Source organism: Ictalurus furcatus, chromosome 4 (genome assembly GCF_023375685.1).
Source record: "Ictalurus furcatus strain D&B chromosome 4, Billie_1.0, whole genome shotgun sequence".
Classification (NCBI taxonomy): Eukaryota; Metazoa; Chordata; class Actinopteri; order Siluriformes; family Ictaluridae; genus Ictalurus; species Ictalurus furcatus.
The window spans coordinates 13,132,501-13,152,979 of NC_071258.1; the positions used below are offsets into that span (position 1 = coordinate 13,132,501).

General features: G+C 38.8%; 1 protein-coding gene across 1 annotated transcript in view; it reads right to left on the minus strand.

Annotated features, from left to right (window-relative positions):
• megf11 (multiple EGF-like-domains 11) overlaps window positions 1-20,479 on the minus strand; it is a 137,710-nt gene that overhangs the window by 61,086 nt on the left and 56,145 nt on the right. The window contains exon 5 of the mRNA XM_053623042.1: window positions 12,390-12,482. Coding sequence (XP_053479017.1) covers window positions 12,390-12,482 — 93 coding nt within the window. The remainder of the gene's footprint in view (window positions 1-12,389; window positions 12,483-20,479) is intronic.

Sequence of the window (20,479 nt, forward strand, 5' to 3'; positions counted from 1 at the left end):
ACTAAATATGTATGTAGCTGGCCTCTAGGAAACCCTGGTCCCATAAGAGTGCCGTAATACTATTATTATAAACTGTCTGGGAGAGAGAAATCCACTGACCCACATATTAGCTTTCCTCTATTACATACACTCACCATCCACTTTAATAGGACCTGTACACCTGCTCATTTATTCAGTTATCCAGTCAGCCAATCATGTGGCAGCAGCACAATGCATAAATTAATTCCAATACAGGTCAAAAAACGTCAGGTAATGTTCACACCAAACATCGGAATGGGGAAAAATTGTGATCTCTGTGACTTTAACCGTGGCATGGTTGTTGGTGCCAGATAGGCTCGTCTGAGTATTTCAGAAACTGCTGATCTCCTGGGATTTTTCACACACAACAGTCTCTAGAGTTTACACAGAATGGTGCGAAAACCAAAAAACACCCTGTGTGCGCCAGGTCTGCAGGCTGAAACACCTTGTTGATGAGAGAGATCAGAAGCGCATGACCAGACCGGTCTGTGTCGCATTGTGCTATTGTCACATGATTGGCTGATTGGATAATTGCATAAATGTGCAAGTGTACCAGTGTTCCTATTAAAATGGATGGTGAGTGTATATATAGACAGGTGACAAATTAAAGGAAAATACAACATAAGGTGTCTTAGTAAGATATAGGGCCACTACAAGCCACCAGAACGTGAATGTACTTTGGCATAGATCCTTCAAGTCCTTGGAACTATCCGGGAGGAATGAACACGAAGATATTTCTTCAGTTAGTGATTTGATTATGGTGGTGGATAGTGCTGTCTAACATCTCCAATCTCAACTGGATTAAGATCTGGCAGCTGCAAAGACTATAGCATATCATTTATATCATTTTCATATTCATCAAACCATTCAGTGAGAACTAGAGCCCCGCAGAGAGGGGCACTGTCATCTAGGAAGAGACTATTCCCATCAGGATAGAAATGTTTCATCATAGAAAAAAGGTGATCAGTCAATAACTCTGTATTGATTTGTATTGACCTTTCTCTGTACGGGGACAAGTGGACACAAATCTTGCCAGTACAATGCCCCTATAGAATAACAGAATCACAGTTTTTTGTCACCTGTCTGTACATGCAAGATAGATGACTTAATAAGTCCACCAAAATGAAAATATGCATTCTGTCTCCCCTTGTATTTAATAATGAAAAAGAGTCTTCTTGCAAAAGTCTTCTTTGTAACTTTGTAACAACAGATAGAGGAGGAACGGAACACAATTCTGAATAAAAACTCCAGTTACCCTGGGGACTGAAACACAATTTGATTAAAAGTTTGTTTTTCTTTGCTCTCCTCACAAACCGATGGGGCATGTCAATGCAACACTGACAGTTAATTGGACTTGGCAGGGCCGGGAGTTCATTCGTCAGCATTGTGTGAGGCTCACCTGTGAGGAGCAGGACAATCAATGTCTCCTAGGACGGGCCGTAATCACTGCAACGTTGCTGTGGACTGCAGGGTTAAACATCAGGAGATTGCAGGTGAAGGAGGATCGGAGGGAGACTGCAAATAATGCCACCCACACAAAAAACACGCACGGACATGTTCCGACCTACAGCATATCCGAGGACGTCATAGTAAAGCATGTAGGGTATACAGCTCATGCACTTGCAGGCTCACACAGAAATTAAAGTTATAGGTTGTCATCCCTACAGAGATGCTAGAAATTCTACCATCTGGAGTTCTACAAGATCTGGATTTGATTCCTTTTCACCTGGTTAGTTCTGCTCAGCATGCTCATCTAATAGTTTCCAAAACCATTTGGCAGACAGCACAAATCTCCTTTTGTTTATCTGTCCTTTTGTTGATCACTGTAGCTTCCTCACCCCTCAATTGTCCCCCTTTATACCGCAGCACTGTTGAATTCCCAAATCTGATTGGTCACAAGGTGTTGATTAATATTCTGTAACAGAATGGCTATGAAAGTAGTTCTGGCTGTAATTTGAATAACAGGTTTATATTAATGTGCTCATTCTAATACTTTGTTGTTTATATAATAACAGCTTATTCACAGAGACTTACATGGTGGATGATCTTCACAATCTAAGGAGATGTTTATTTAAAATGTATGGAAGGAGTCTTGTCTGTCAGAGCTTTGTAACAGTTAGTAAGTTTTCTGCCACCAGAGTGTCTTCAAAACAGAGGTTTTTGTGCTTTCTTAGACAAGCTATCTTTTCATTGTCTAATTAACTTCAAGAAAGAGAAAAAAAGAGCGCCTGGTGGGGGAACAACTGTTTATACATGCTATAACACAAGTGATAACAGGAACTAGCTTGTCTTGCAGACATTCCATAACATTAAATGTAACTATAAACGGTTAAAAATTATAACGTCATTCATTATAATCGTTGGCAAAATGCTGTGATATATGTAGAACAAAACACTTAGAGCCATACTACTGAAGGAAAATAATCCACTTCAGGGTCTGTGACAAATGCATATTTAGCCAGTCAGTGTAAAGACTTTTACATAGTGCTGTCACTCCACAAAAGGACAACTGATATCACTTAAGTATGTTTAAGGTATAGAGTTATGGTTAATGGAACAATATTCAACAGTAAATAAAGAGTTTCAACAATTGGTAGATGAGAGAATTGACCTGTGAGCTCGAAGAGGTCTGTAATAAGTGAATCCATAAACTCATAAAACCCAATGTCGATTTACACTACTCTTCAGTAGCCTCATCTCATCGTAATGGGACCTTGCGTTCCACCAGAGATTGCAGCTCCAGACCTACAGAATTAACATCCTGGCCCTCGCTATGACGAGCAAAAGCTTCATCAAATGTAATGATCAATGAAATAAATTGAATCCTGTAGTGCTCCTTCATAAACATGGAAATGAACCACAAAATCAAGGGTGACTCATAGACTGTGAAATGACCACAACAGAGCTTTTGTTTTACATTAGTATGCTGGTAGTAGCTGCCAACAGTACTGTTACTGCATTTCAGCTATTTTAGACCCACTAACCTTCTCCTGAGGACAAGTAATAAGCCATTTTAATGTACCCAATAATCATGATTATCTAAAGGCTCCTGGCACTCAAGACAATGTTCAAGAATCTCTCTTTAAGTGTAATGGCAGTGTGTCTATGTGCTAATGATAACAGTGGAAGGAAGCAATGTTGATAACTATATAATTACCAATGCAGAAATCATTAGCATAACCATTACTGTTACCTATTGACTACAATGTTGGAGCTTTTGGAATACCAGAAGTCATAAGACTTGATAGAACAAAACCCATAATACAAAAACAAATGGTGCAATAAACAATATGTCCTTCCTGATGGCAATGTGCTGACAGGAAAATGAAATACAGTTAAAAACAGCTCTATTTGAAAGCATACATATTTGCATCAGTAGGTATCATAAATTAAAGCAATTGGGTGAACACTGCAATATTGCATCATTTGATTTATACTCTATTCAAGTAAACAATTACTGTTCTGTATGAACATGAATAGAAGAAATCCAGACAGTATTTATTTTCTTATCTAAAATGCAGGGACTTATTACAACTAGGGTACCCTTTCTCGAGTGTGGACAAACTATTGTAAAAGCACAGTGCAGCTCCATTATTATGAATGTCATGTTGGAAAACTATTAGTACAGTGGAGTGATGTGTTCATAGTCTTAAAGGTGAAAAGGTTCTAGAATGACCTTTTTTTCTTTTTAGCATTTTTGAATGGACAAATGATGGATTGTACAAAAATATTAGCTCATATGGCAGAACATGGTTTTCACAGCTCCACTCTCAAATGGTGTAATGATCTCAACATGGATAGTTTATATAAAATGCTATAATTAGGATAACTATGTTTATTCAATTATGGTTATATTTCCCTTTCCAGGAGGTGCAATTTTTAGGATTGTATGTGTGTACTTCAGACAAGTTGTATCCCTTTTGAGTCACTGAAAATCCACCCTCAACAAGCAATGCTCAACAGGTACAGTGGTGCTTGAAATTTTGTGAAACCGTTTTTCTTCATAAATATGACCTCAAACATCATCAAATTTTCAGTCCTAAAAGTAGACAACAAGAACCCAATGAAACAAGTGAGACAAAATATTATACTTGGTCATTTATTTATTGAGGAAAACAACCCAATATTACATATCTGTGAGTGTCTAAAGTATGTGAACCTTTGATTTCAGTTTCTGGTGTGACCCCCCCCTGTACAGCAATAACTGCAACTAAATGTTTCCGGTAACTGTTGATTAGTCCTGCACACTGGCTGGGAGGAATTTTAGCCCGTTCCTCAGTACAGAAAACTTCAACTCTTGGATGTTGGTGGGTTTCCTCACATGAACTGCTTGCTTCAGATTTTTCCACAACATTTCTATTGGATTAAGGTCAGGACTGTTCATTTCCTTTAGAATTTGCTGGTATAATTCATTGTCCCATCAATGATGGCAAGCCATCTTGGTCCAGATGCAGCAAAACCAACTGGAATGTTTTCCTTTCTCCAAACATAATTCTTCTCGTTTAAATAAAAAAAATATATCTATTTTGGTCTCATATGACCACAAAACATTTTTCCAATAGCTTTCTGGCTTGACCATGTAATCTTTAGCAAACTGTAGAACTGCAGCAGGGTTCTTTTTGGAGAGCAGTGGCTTTCTCATTGCAACCCTGCCATGCACACTACTGTTGTTCAATGTTCTCCTGATGGTGACTCATGAACATTAACATTAGCCAATGTGAGAGAAGCCTTGTTCTTTAAATAAAACAGGGCGCTCACTCACAACTAAATGTCATCTCATTAATTGAAAACACCTGACTATGTGAACCTCTAGGATAAGCACTTAATTTGTAGGTGAAATTACTTTTGCCACCCACAGATATGTAATATTGGATCATTTTCCTCAATAAATAAATGGCCATGTGCAATATTTTTTCTCTCATTTGTTTAATTGGGTTCTCTTTATCTACTTTTAGGACTTGTTTGAAGCTTCAAAACCATACAATGGTGCTTGAAAGTTTGTGAACCTTTAGAATTTTCTATATTTCTGCATATATACAGTGAGGGAAAAAAGTATTTGATCCCCTGCTGATTTTGTATGTTTACCCACTGACAAAGAAATGATCAGTCTATAACTTTAATGGTAGATTTATTTGAACAGTGAGAGACAGAATAACAACAAAAAAATCCAGAAAAACGCACATCAAAAATGTTATAAATTGATTTGCATTTTAATGAGGGAAATAAGTATTTGACCCCTCTGCAAAACATGACTTAGTACTTGGTTTAAAAACCCTTGTTGGCAATCACAGAGGTCAGACGTTTCTTGTAGTTGGCCACCAGGTTTGCACACATCTCAGGAGGGATTTTGTCCCACTCGTCTTTGCAGATCTTCTCCAAATCATTAAGGTTTCGAGGCTGACGTTTGGCAACTCGAACCTTCAGCTCTCTCCACAGATTTTCTATGGGATTAAGGTCTGGAGACTGCCTAGGTCACTCCAGGACCTTAATGTGCTTCTTCCCGAGCCACTCCTTTGTTGCCTTGGCCATGTGTTTTGGGTCATTGTCATGCTGGAATATCCATCCACGACCCATTTTCAATGCCCTGGCTGAGGGAAGGAGGTTTTCACCCAAGATTTGACGGTACATGGCCCCGTCCATCGTCCCTTTGATGCGGTGAAGTTGTCCTGTCCCCTTAGCAGAAAAAAACCCCAAAGCATAATGTTTCCACCTCCATGTTTGACGGTGGGGATGGTGTTCCAGGGGTCATAGGCAGCATTCCTCCTCCTCCAAACACGGCGAGTTGAGTTGATGCCAAAGAGCTCCATTTTGGTCTCATCTGACCTCAACGCTTTCACCCAGTTGTCCTCAGAATCATTCAGATGTTCATTGGCAAACTTCAGACGGGCATGTATATGTGTTTTCTTGAGCAGCGGACCTTGCGCGCGCTGCAGGATTTCAGTCCTTCACGGCGTAGTGTGTTACCAATTGTTTTCTTGGTGACTATGGTCCCAGCTGCCTTGAGATCATTGACAAGATCCTCCCGTGTAGTTCTGGGCTGATTCCTCACTGTTCTCATGATCAATGCAACTCCACGAGGTGAGATCTTGCATGGAGCCCCAGGCCGAGGGAGATTGACAGTTCTTTTGTGCTTCTTCCATTTGCGAATAATCGCACCAACTGTTGTCCCCTTCTCACCAGTATGCTTGGCAATGGTCTTGTAGCCCATTCCAGACTTGTGTAGGTCTACAGTCTTGTCCCTGACATCCTTGGAGAGCTCTTTGGTCTTGGCCATGGTAGAGAGTTTGGAATATGACTGATTGATTGCTTCTGTGGACAGGTGTCTTTTATACAGGTAACAAACTGATATTAGGAGCACTCCCTTTAAGAGTGTGCTCCTAATCTCAGCTCGTTACCTGTATAAAAGACACCTGGGAGCCAGAAATCTTTCTGATTGAGAGGGGGTCAAATACTTTTTTCCCTCATTAAAATGCAAATTAATTTATAAAATTTTTGACATGCGTTTTTCTGGATTTTTTTGTTGTTATTCTGTCTCTCACTGTTCAAATACAACTACCATTAAAATTATAGACTGATCATTTCTTTGTCAGTGGGCAAACGTACAAAATCAGCAGGGGATCAAATACTTTTTTCCCTCACTGTATGACCTAAAATATCACCAGATTTTCAATTACTGTTAACACCATTATCAATATCAATGTCATCTTGTAGATCGCTAACTAGCTGACCCAAGTCTCATCCATAACTCAGTACAACTGTGTCATATAGCGGCAATCCATTCTGAAATGCTTGCTGTCCCCACTTCTTCTATGGTGGATTTTTCATTAATATAACACTGACCATAGCTGGAAAATGGTCAGTGATCCTCATTTGGTTTTAGGAGGTAACAGCTAAAACCTGACTTTTTCTCACTGTAACTGAGCTAACAATGCTCCCTCCTGTGATGCAAGAGGTGCATTATCACTTGAAATGATAAACACAACAAATATTTCAATATAAACATATACTATATGGCCAAAAGCATGAGGACATCTGACCGTCCCAATCAGATGATGGTCAACCCTTTACAAAACCATGGAGATTAATATGGAGTTGGTTCGCCTTTTTTCTGTTATAACAACTTCCACTCTTCTGGGAAAGCTTCCCATTAGATTTCTGAACATGGCTGTGGGAATTTGCCTATTCAGTCATGAAAGCATTAGTGATGTTGGACAAGAAGTCCTGGAATGCAGTCAGTGTTCCAATTCATCCCAAAGGTGTTCAGTCAGGGCCCTGTGCAAGTGCTCAATTTTTCCACACCAACCTTGGCAAACAAGGTCTTTAAGGACCTTGCTTTTTTCAAAGGGGCATTTTCAAGCTGGAACAGGTTTGGGGCCCTCAGTGAAAGGAAAGCTTAATGCTACTGAATATTACGACATTCTAGACAATTGTGTGCTTCCAACTTTGTGGCAACAGTTTGGGGAAGACCCACACATGGGTGTGATGGCCAGGTGTCCACATATTTTTGGCCATAAAGTTTATTTAATGTGTTTCAGTGTTGTGGTTTCATTTAATGAGTAGCATAGAGAAGAGTCACATGTTCCACTCTTCTCTTCCAATGCCAAACACCACTACAGTGACTTACCCAACCAATTAATGTTTAAAAAAAAAATTTAAAAAATCATCCAACAACTGCATGCATGTCTCTAATCACAGATGGACATGCACATCTGTTAACTGCCTATATCTGTCACAGATGGATGCAAACAATCTTTGTCCAAGGAGCCTTGACTATTACAGCAAATTCTCAGCTGACTTTGTGGTATAATATATTTCTCATTCCTCCCTCATAGTCCTGTGTGGAGTTACTGAGGTCAGCTGAAGATGCCAACAAACAGCAGTCTTCAAGAGCTATTCACTTTTATCAGTGGAGATATGGTCCAAGCAGTAACTGTAGCAAACTGCTGGGATTAAGGGGCTCAGCTTGGTGCATATGAGTGTTTTTGGACTGCTGGGCCACTGGGCCAGCTGCACACCCAGTGTCTGACTCAAGCCCTCCCATGGGGATGCCTCGTACAGCCCGTTTTTTATTTAATTGAGTGAAGAAAAATCATCTTGTATTCCATAAGAGTATTATTCATAAGCTGGAACCTCATACTGTTGAGTATTAAAGTAAAATCACTGCATGTACAAATCAAGTTCACTCTATGCTACAGTATAATGAGTCATCCCATTGATTAAGGTATGTTTTGTCGTGTACACATGCAGTTTAAATGAATTCTGCTAGCTGAAGTGTTTGGAATGCACAATTACAATAAGCAATCAGGTGCTGGCCCTTCTTTTTCTGTCACCTTCTCTGTATGCAAGTAGCTAAGTGATGAGAGGGAAGAACCCATAGACAAACTCACACGTGCATACATGCACATGAAAGGGAGTTGGGGTGCATCCTGCTGTGTAGTGCCTGTGTTGTATGTGTGAGAGAGAGCAGTAGCGATGATGCCATATTGCTGGTAAGGACCAGAGAGTGGAGGAAGGGAGGAGAAAAGGAGGAATGATTAAGGAGAGAATGATTTATTTAACGGCTTTATTGATGTCTGCAGAGATAAGAAGGGAGTCATTTTCTCTTTCTTTTTTTTTTTCCTCTGTCTTAGCCTCAATATCTGTCCTCTATCTCTACTGAGAGTTTCTTCCCACACTGTTTCCTCTTTTAATATATTTAATTCAGCTCAGAGCTGGGCTTTAAAAAAAACAAAACAAAAAAACTCAGTTTAAAAAGTCATATCTATTTACAAGTATTTTGGGGTGGCCTTTGAGAAATAGCCTGTTCAATCCTGTCAAATTATTTCACACCACACCAAATCTCTGTCTCTTTTTCTTTCTTCCCCTCACTCTAACAAAGTAGCATGTAAGTGTGCTGCTGAGGATCTGGATTGACAGCATCTGTGCGAGAGTCTTTGCTGATGAATGAATTCCCCATTCTCCTCTCCATCTAAACCCCTGCTTCAGCACTACTCGTGCTCATCCACTCTCATACAGAGTATCATCATTGAGAACTTCTCCTTGGACCTCTTCTATTAGCACTTATCAGTGCAGTGTGCATGTGTGTTCAGTGGCTTGACAAGAAGATCCACACGATCACTCCAAAAGCACACGCATGCTAATAGCACCAGATTACATACAACAAACTGAAGCTGGTTTCCACCAAAAAAGTATAACTGATGACTCATACTGGTTTTATCAAAAATAGCTAAGTAGAGTACTGAGTTGGAATTTTGTTTTAAAAAATTAAATAATAATAATAATAGATTTAATTATAATAATAATTATTATTATTATAACAATAATAATACATACATACATACATACTGCATCTAATGTGTTTTGGTTCTATAACCCAGTGCTCCTTGGTTGACCATCTGCTAAATAGGAGACCATTATACATGACATCTGATCTCATACAGTAGTGAGAAAATGTAAGGTTTATAATATTGCAGCTAATGGTGAAAAACAAGAATTGCAATGTTTCAAAAATCAAAATATGTTGTGTAATTACTTACTCAATTGAAATATTTTCACTAGACAAGCTTTCTTCTAAGAAGACCCAGAACTCCAGAATTCTCTTTACTCATCCAGTCAACTATTAATTCTCAAGGCTTTGAACAAATTTTCAAACGGAATCAAATTCTGTTGGCAAAAGAGTGGAGAGAATCTAAGGCAAAATTGAAAGTAGAGCATGTGCGTGAGAGGGAGTGATTTATTGCAATAGCTACAAACAAGTCTTCTGGCTCCACTGACAATTACATTATTAGCACTTGTGGCTTTCCTGAAGTCCATCTCCATTCTCTATAGTGATTGGGCAGAAGTGATATGCTCCAGTGAATTTGAACTACAGCAGACACATAGCAAGCAGGAATAAACCAACAAGCCCACTGTAAACTTACTTCACTATCTTCCTTCTCAGTCTCCTCTTCTTTGGTTTCTTCCATGTCTCCCCTCTCTTCTTGGTGTTGACCTATATTGCAGGCTCCTAGTGAGTGTTGCTCTATTAACGAATGCTGGTTGGCCCCTTTGATGCAAATCCAAATCACCAAAAAACACAGTGTGCCACTTCAGCCCTGGGACTTGTGCCCCATACAACAGCACATTTCTTTCACAAACCAAGCATCATCAGTGCTTACCACACACCCTCCCTGCAACAAACACTGCACATAATATACTAAAGTGGCACCAAGGACACACAGGTTTATTTCACAATTACACCTCACAACCTCCACAATGGTTATGAAGCTGCGTGCTGGCACTGCTATTAGTCTCTGTAAGCCTCTAAAGTGATGACAGAATCTACCTAACCCCTCTATCAGTAAAGCTTACTAACACTTTGACATGAATAAGGGTGAGACAGAAGGAGAAAAATATAGGAGAAGAAAATTTACAGGGAATGGCAAAAAAAAAACATGATGCACCATTTATGTGCAAGGGAAAAGGGCAGATTTAATTTAAAAATTGGCACTCATTCCTGATTTCTGCAGATGAAAGCTCATAAATGAAAAGGACTGGCCCCATGCCTGGCATGGAAATAGGAAAGTTATGAATAATGCTTAGTTTTCAATCATCAGGTCTGTTTATATTAAGGTGGATTAATATAGCACCTGCATGAAGAAAAACATGGGCGCACACCAAGGCAGACACACCCTGAGAGAGCTGTTGCTATTCTTCTGTTCCTTCTCAGCAAACACCTTTTCAAAAGGCTGCATGGCAAGTGTCCACAGGAAGTCAGTATAGGTCATTAGCAGCATCCATGTTTCCATTTGAGCACTGTGGCTACTGAGTCGGCTGTTGATTTACAGGCTGCTGGTAATCATGAAATGGCTCTTTTGTTAATGAAAATGGCCAATAGATCCTTGCACCACTTACGAACCAGTGCTTCCAACATACATCATTCATTGGTAAATATGCGTAGTGAAGGAGGCAAATGAACCACAACAAAGCTGACCAGGTCAGCAATAAGAATGAACAAACTGGGTCAAAATTGAGGTCAGGAAATCACCATTGCTGATGTCATGAGCAGTAAGTAGCCCTGCATCAAATGGGATCTACTGTGTATTGGAAGGGATAAGTTTTGTGGATGTGTCAGCTAAGTCAATGTCACATTTATTCTACCCTGACACACTAGAAGGGCCAGATGAGTTCAGCAAGTTTGCCAACTCTGTTCTGACCCCGGGGAGGTATAGTAAGTTTCTCCTCCCCACCCATGTTTCTCTCCAGACATAAATATTTAAAGAGTCAATACTCTCTTCTGCTTTCTCTAGAGTTCTCTTTATCTCTCTCTCACTCTGTCCTGCTCTAGAGTCTCTTAAGAAATCAGCATTTAGTTGATTGAGGACTGAATAATCCACTCTCCCCAAGAGTACCCTGATTTACAGTCATGGAGGTAAATGCTGGGTACAAAGAAAGGGTTTTTATTTCCACTGTGGATCCTGGAGTGTTTCCTCACTGCAGCTATTCATGTCATGCATGTTTACAATGTTGGATCCGTGTTTTACATTATGAAAAGGACTTCCAAATGTTGTTGGATCTTAATTTTAAACACATTTAACATGTGCTTAAATAACATATCTATTTACCAAACCTATCGACCAAAAAATTATCTACTATATAAAATACTATCTAAAATATTTGTAAGACCACCGAATTAGGTTTTATTTCTGATTTAAGGTGTCATCTTCATTCCCTCAATCCTGTTGGTTGATTGCCTACACTAAATTGCCCCTAGGTGTAAATGAGTGTGAGATTGTGTGAGCTTGGCACTGCGATGGACTGTTAGCCTATCTATGGTGCGTTCCCTGACTTGTTCCCCACATTCCCGGGATAGATTCTGGATCCACCACAACGAGGATAACGCAATGGATGAATCTTCATTCTCAAGATGACTCAAAAGCTGTAACATGCTTTAGCTCACGTGATGAGAAATGCTCTGGCACCCCAAATAATCATTAAACAAAATACAACTTGATCACTCTTGTGTCTGTGTGAATATGTATGCTGCCTTCCCATAGCTGTACAACAATCACTTGTTGACCTTTAAGTGTTGAACCCAAAGATCAGTCTTCATTTCTTGTTTTTTAAGCACTGCTCTCATTTCAGAGGGATCCCTGCTGTTTTGGTCTCTAGGTTTTTGAGCCTTGAGATTACAGCATGAGAGCTGAATACTACTGTAGCATAAATGTGACTGTGGAGAGCTTTCCTCCTGTGCTGTTTTCTCTATAATAGATTGAGAGCTCCAGCAGGCAGACTGTGGTCTCTGGAGAAGGGAACAGACATTACACTGCGAGCCAGAGGGCCTTAATGAAGTGAACTGTGCTCTCACAGAGTTAATGAGAGAGTGAACTCACCACTGGAGCAGTCTAGTCCTCCCCAGCCTGGCTCACACTGACATGTATCAGGGGACACACAGCGGCCATGGGCGCACTCTTCTGTACACAGAGCTATCAGAGAGAGAGAAAAAGAGGTGCTTAATGGTCAGACATACAATATTCACAAGTAGTGTGTGCCAGAGACACTGGAATCTGCCCAAGCAGTCTGATGCAAGAGATGTGGTGATATCATTCAAATAGGTACTGACATAATAAAGTAGGCTGGATTAAAGAGTGTACTGACTTTGGCTTAAAACTCTTAACAGTAATAATTTTGAAAACTAAATGTCTTTATCCATGTGGTGGATAAATGTCCAATCTGGCCACAGGCCAAAGCTGGCAGTCATCTCTTTGTGACCCTTCTGAACACGGCCACTCTCATTGGCACTTTCATTCAAAAACATATTAAATACTGAATGACTCTCTAAGAGCTTATGTCCTTGGTCAGGTTAACACAATGTGTCTCTCTAGCTCTGTCTGAAAAGAGCTAAAGTAAGCTACAGCAGGCACTGATAAACGAGCTGTAAATCTCTTCAAATTTGATCAGGCTGCATTCTGCCCAATCTCTAATGCGTCTCCTGCCTGGGCTCCAGCACCATTTACCCAGCACGGAGCTTTCTTGATCACTCCTATTGAGAAACATGGCTGCCAATTGATTGGCCAAACGCATTAGTATTCCTGGCCCCCGCTTTTAGTCATAGGTTCGGATTCAAGCTGGTAATAAAATGACCTACATGAAGGCTTTGCCATGGTGACAGCTTTCCCCTGGTGTTGTTATTCTTTTTTTCTTTGCCTCATAGGACTTGCCTTATTTAAAATAATTTAAAAAAAAGATGGGAGCATGGGGATGTGCATTTGGCATGAATAATGTTGAGATAATGAAGGTCACCTGGCCAGCAGGACTCAAACAGACATGCTCTTATCTGAGGCAGGAAACACTCAAGCCCTAAAGTTTCCAGAACAAACCACTATGGTTGGAATCAACATTTACTCTCACTCAAAATATGGGCAGGAGGAGACTGTACAGGAAAAAAATAACATGTGGTGTTTGAATTTTGACTTCGACATGCAAGTGTTTGTTCAAGTAACTATTAACAGAAGGGATGGATATAATTTTTTCCATCATAAAATTAAAATATATCAATATAACAGGGAAAATATGACTGAAATAGGACTAATATATATGAAAGATGTTGCAGCGCAACTCCTTTCATTTCACTTCCCAGCAGCCTAGCTTTATACTACAATGTAAGCTGCATTAAAATGTCTCTCTGTAAAGCCTAATATTTCAAGTTCCATCACATACACAAGAGCCTGAAGTATGGCACAAATCTTAAATGTCAGTGCCTCAGGAACAGGAGGAAACACTGCCAAATGGAGCACACATACTATGTGCAATGCATATTTATGAAAAAACTTTACATAGAATATTTTTTATATATTTGAAGGCATGTAGAGTTCTAAGATTATAACACCTCAAGAAATCAAGATAACTCAGATTTGAAAGATCCACTTGGAGGTTGAAGACACAATTGCTTACATTATTTGTAAAAGCAGGTTGAATTTATTGTAAATTGTACATTTCTTGTTTTTTTAATACAGAGCAAAAAATCTAAACATAGATTGGTTTAAATAAACAGTATCTGTCAAAGAAATAAACATCTCTATGTGTATGTTTGTAAGTGTGCGTTTTATTCAGCTGGCACTCCCTTCGGCTGGCTGCAGTAGACAGAGCAGGCAGCAGGCCTTGGACAGCATGACTATGGATTATCACTCAATCAGGCTCAACTGGGCCTTCAGCACTGAACACAGACACAAAGAGGTGAGATAGGAGAGCCAGAGAGAGAGGGGGGGGGGGGGGGGGGAGGACAGAGCAGAACACCCAGAGGACAGAAGCACAAATTGCAGAAATGCTCAACAGGCAGAAATGCTAAAACTTGACACTGCCAAATAATGCTGCATGGATTTACCCAGTAATCACAACTTAGTGTTGAAGCATGCAAAAAAGCCATCCCTTGACATTTTGTGCTGACAGAGACACCATCCATACATCCATTTTCTGTATCACTTATCCTACACACGGTGGCAGATGAGTCTGTGGCCTATACCAGGTGGGGGAGAACTACTCAGACACCTATTCACACACTACGGAAAAGGAGAGATGGCAAATCATCCTACAATGCATGCCTTTGGACTGAGGGAGGAAACCAGAGTACACAGAGGAAAACCCTGAAGCACGGGGAGAACATTTATACTCCACACTCACAGGGAAGAAGCGCAAATTGAACCCCAAACCCTGGAGGTGTGAGCCAAACATGCTAACCACTAAGCCACCATGCCCCCCACAATAGAGACACCAAATATTGTCTTAATGGAATCAATAAGACTAGCGCAAGAAATAAGCACACTGCCACACCTAATCCAAGCGTAATGATGTATGATTGCTACAGTCCTCAATTTCTGATTAGCTGGAAGCTGGGACGTGTACATAAATCTTTTCATTGGATGGAAGCTGATATGTGGGTCTAACATATCTTTCTCCATGAGATCCAAATGGATGTACATTTCTATAATCTTACATTTTAATTAAAATTCAATGAGTCATACTTGCTTATGAGAGAGATTCAATGGATGCTGGGAGAAAATTGAGTCTTTCATTTAGATAAAAAGCTAATCACACTCATTACACTGAAGTGTTATCAGACCATGTAATAATTGGTGATTGCCATGTAGCATTAATAGATTGGATATTCTTCAGTGAATTCATCAGGGGAAAAAAACATATAAGAAAAAAAACTATTGGGCTTGTAACTATTTAACTCTAATCAGATTCTTACTGGTTCTTTCAAAGTAAACAAGGACGACTCAAGAGAGGAAATGATTGAGTTCCTTTACTTCACAAAAACACATTGTACAAGATATATTTTTTTTTAAAGAATGAAAGAAAATTGTGTCTGATGTCATTGTCCACGGAGCTCACTTAATTCACCCCAGATGATGATAAACATCTTATTTGAAATCCATGGTTTTAAAACTACAAATAGATGTGAAAACAAAAGAGCAGAAAACCAAAGGCAGCAAAATCCTTATAAAAATGAGGTCTCATAATCTCAGCCATCATTAAGATGTTAAATCTACTTCTGTCTGGTGCATGAGGCTTTATTAAACCTTCTTAGTCTAATTCTCCTGCAAATAGCAGCAGAATGTCAATCATTTCATTAAAGCTGTATTGCTAAGCAGTCAACACTTTCCCACTCTCCCATCCAGATGGTAGAAGGTAAAACTTGTGGAGCTTCATGTAAAATCTTCAGAGCATGAAAATCTCAATCTAGATTAATTTCCCACATTTTTATAGTTAAAACTTCAGATGGTCTAATGATACAATACTATTGTACTTTACTTTTTAAATATGTCTAATAAATATACAGAACATAAATTTATGGTGTGAAATGGCAGAAATCGTCAAACATAGGGCCTGAAAAAGGCTTGGGACTAAAGAGGAAATGCACATTTAGAGATAAATGTTGATAATGAAGACTATTGTGTCAGAACAGGTAAATATTGTGACAGATATTAATACAGCTCATATGCCATTAGGGTCCCAGTTGTGTACATAATAAGCTACTTTACTTAGACTGTATTCCATGTTTCTTGTGATTGACTGCAGCTCCTATAACATATATACTAATATATACTGAAACAAAAAAACCTAGATGCATGATGGCCATTCAGTCAAGAAAGCAAAAAAAAGATCATAATGTCGTCACATGGGTACACAATTATTTATAAATTCTGTTTTAAAAACACAAACTTCCTGGCAGTGTACACATTATCTGCAAGAATGATCTGTTCTTGAGTAAATCACAGTCATTCAAGACACAGCAGGCACATTTACTCTGTTCACTCTCAATAACTCCAACATTAGTGCTGGGCAGAGCATGACAGTGTTTCAGTAGGTCCTGATTAAGGCTTTAAAGCAGTCTGAAAAAAAGTCCATTGGTCTTGGCCATCTCATGAGTTATAGCACAACCTTACAATTTAGCAGTCCCACATGGGACAGATTCTCTGCTAGTAGAGAAAAAAACTGCTTAACAACGGCACTTATGAGAAGATAAAACCTAACTTTTAATTTGAGCAGAAAAGCAAAGATCAACACCTATGTAATGAAAATGGTTCTAATACAGACTTGTGTCCCTGAGCGCTAAGTATCGGCACTGCTACAAAGCTCTTAATCCTGCCGGTGAGAACAGCAGGATTAACCACAGAGCAGAACCAGCAGAAACCTGGTGACTGCACACCTGCCCTGAGCCCCCCACTGCCTTTCGCGCGCACGCACACACACACACACACACACACACACACACACACACCTTAATACTTTACTATAAGTTCCACAAACACGCATGTATTAAAACCTAACTAATGTACTAATGATGAATTAATGCATGCACTAATGCTTAGCACATGAGGAAATAATGAAGCATATACATTAACAGCCAAAAGAGTCATATATGAATAGTCATTAATAATAGTAATAGTCGTTTTGTTAATTAATCATGACTTGAAGTATTCCTAAATATCATTTACATTATTACCAGACTTTTTGTACACAATGTAAATTAACCCAAATTAAGGCAATTTAAGACCCTTCTGTATTTTTGTTTTGCAGCATCCCCAATTCTAAACTACACCTTAATGTAGTATATATATATTATAAACACATATTAAATATACATATTTGTATCTTTTTCACCAGTGGTATAAAATATGTAAGAAATAAATATGACAGGGCTATTTAAAATAGATAAATAAATAAATAAATAAATAAATAAATGACAGTCCTCTGTCCTGAAGACTTTGCCATGTTTGAAAACTTTTTTTTTGTTTTACCTCTGACTGTTACAAAGCACTGACACAGGAGACCACTTAAAAAAATACTAAATAATAGATATCTACTCACAGAAAACTTCACCATAACTACAATAATTTTTAATACATTTGTATTAATACAATGTGAAGGATCTAAATGATAACATGTTCGATTGAGTGCATTAACATAAACCTGTGATTCGCTTTGCAGCTGGAACTACTGTCGGAGCCATGCTTTATCATCAACACCTTCTGAATAAATAGAATCAAGAATTCAACAGCACTGTGGGGATATAATTTTATAATACAGTGTTCTAAAATGACCTCGACACACAACTTTAAGTTTGGCCTTGAAAAATACTCTATTAGAATATTGCTTCATCCATACAGTGTGCTTGAATGGATCAACTTGCTGTGAGATTATCACTAAACACATTTTTTTTATATATATAATGGTACAACAATGAAGTGGGCTGATTTTGATCATGTTGTTTCAAAGCAACATGTTAATAGTGCTATCTGTGAACTGAAAATGGCAAAGAGTCCCAACAATTAAAATAGCCCAAATAGCCTAAAGTTTGGGTTAGCTTACATTGTGTACAAAAACGGCCATTAATAATGTAAACATTCTTTATTAATACCGCAGGTCAACATATTAATTAGCATAATGAGTAGGAGTAATGAATAATTATGAACAATGAATAAAAATACTTACATTTCTATTATTAATAGATATTTATAAATGACTCAGCCAGCTGTTAATGCACACCCTTCCTTATTTATTCATTGTTTCATCATTATGAAAGCATGGACCTAATTATTAATATAATATTCCTTTTGGACCTTATAGAAAACTATTCTAAACTACCTCCATCACCCCCAACAACACACATACAGTCTGACACGCAACAAAAGATAATAAATGAAGGCCAGAGGAGAAAGCTACACGTGGGTAGAGTCTCTATTTATGCTCATTCAAAAATCATCACAGACAAATTGGTCATATAACAGGCAGATGAGCTTTTTCTGCAAATCTGTACCTTGTAGTTAACACGGGCATGCTAAGGTCAATACCTGAAAATAGCTCGATGCACAAGTGAAAAAGTGACTAAGGAGAATGAAACTTGCAAATGAAGAAAACTAGGGCTCTTAGAAAGTCAGTAACTGTGGAGATAACCATAGTTGTGATTACGGATGCACCGAATGTTCGGCAACCGAAATTATTCAGCCGAAAATAGCAAAAAAAAGCATTTTCGGTGTTAGGCCGAATAAGTGAAAAGGCCGAATAAATTTGACCGAACAATGACGTGTTTGATGATGCGACCAAATAGCTTAGCAACCAGAGTGAGACGCGCGAATGTCATGAACTCGATGAGGGGGCGCGCGCGCATGCACGAGCTGTGGACACGTACGTTGTTTTGTTTCTGTCACGTCGCGAGACGTAAGGGAGTAGAGTACGGAAGCAGGTAAACACATATTTATTTAAGGGCAGGCAGACAAATCCTATATCTACTATAATACTCCGCGAGGTGTACAGGGACGCGAGCGGTATATATCCCCAATATAATCAGCCGTATAGAACCAAATAGAACCATTTTTTGCACTCTTGTCAATGCACTTTTTAATGCACTTTTTTGTTGTAGGCTACAGAGTGTTACATTCTTTCAGCAGTCAGTTATAGGCCTAACATAGGCTATTCAAGGGGGACTCAAAGATGAAAACATAAAAATATTTTTATTTTACTCATTTATTTATTTAAAGTTATATTGTGCCTTGTTGGTAGCCTATGCCTGCTGGAATGAAAAAAACAATGTTCAGTGTTAAATAAATATTTTGAACTTGTATTTTTTGTAACTGATCTTTTTCTTTGAAAAGCAAGACAAAATAGTAAAAAGCACATTTTGACGATTTAATTTATGCAATGGTGAAAAAAATGGCAAAATAAATGGAAAAAACGCGAAAAAACGTGTTCGGTATTCGGCCTTCGGCTTTCGGCCAAGTTTTTCATTATATTCGGTTTCGGCTTCGGCCAAGAATTTTCATTTCGGTGCATCCCTAGTTGTGATGCTTGCAAGAAACATCATTTGAGTCTCTTTTTCTCTCTAAAATATACAGTATGTATATAAAATCTTGGGTGTGTTGCAAATATGGCTGTACAGTGTCATGGTTTCATGGTTAGTCAAATTGTATAATCAGGCAACTACCTCACCATTGACTTTTTCAAAATACAGGTTAAAATGTATTTCCTCTATTACAGTCTACTCCTTCATTTTTATTTATTTATTTTTTTTTTAAATTACCTGAAAAGGTTCCTTACTCGAGTTGGTCTCATCCCTTTTATGCCCATCTGTGACTCCCCAAAAACTTCACAGAACCTCCCTCTAGACTCCCACTAAATCATACTACAGCAACCACTTCTGTTTCTGCATGCAAGGAATGCAACTACACTGTATGCCCTTTGGCTGTGTAAGCTGCTACGGTTGTAAACAAGTTACATTTCTACCTCTGCTGCCACTCCTAGCATGTTCATAACTTTATCATACACAACAGCTATCACAAAAGAATATGGCACTGCTGAGCAGAAATGAAACAACTATCTACTTATGACTAAGCAATGCTGCACTCTGCTACACTAGTTAGATTTGTTTTTTGCTCAACATGTTCAACATAACACCCTTAGTAACAAATCACATTTCTTCTTCTTCTTCATCTTAATCTTCAGCATTTCTACACACGTCAAGTTGCTAATTCTGATTCCGTTGATAACATCTTGATATTCCTTCATTCATTCATCTTCAGTAAGAGGGAGTCTATCCCAGGAACACTGGGAAGGAGGAAGGAATATACCCTGAATGGTTGTCAGTCTACTGTAGGGCACCCACATTCACACACCTAAGTGCAATTTACAATAACTCATCCACCTACATTTGGGAGGTGGGAAGACACAGCAGAACCCAGAAGAAACCCATACAAACAAATGCAAAACACTGCACAGAGAGTCACCCATGCTCAGTATCAGAGCAGGAACCCTGGAGCTATAAGGCAGCAGGTGTACTTGCTGTACCACAGTGCCACCACATCTTGGTATTATTATCACTAATAACTTCACTAATAACTATCACTAATAACTTCACTAATAACTTCATAATTTGCTGATCAATAAGATCAGTTCTATAAACTGTAGGGAAAACTCAAACTCT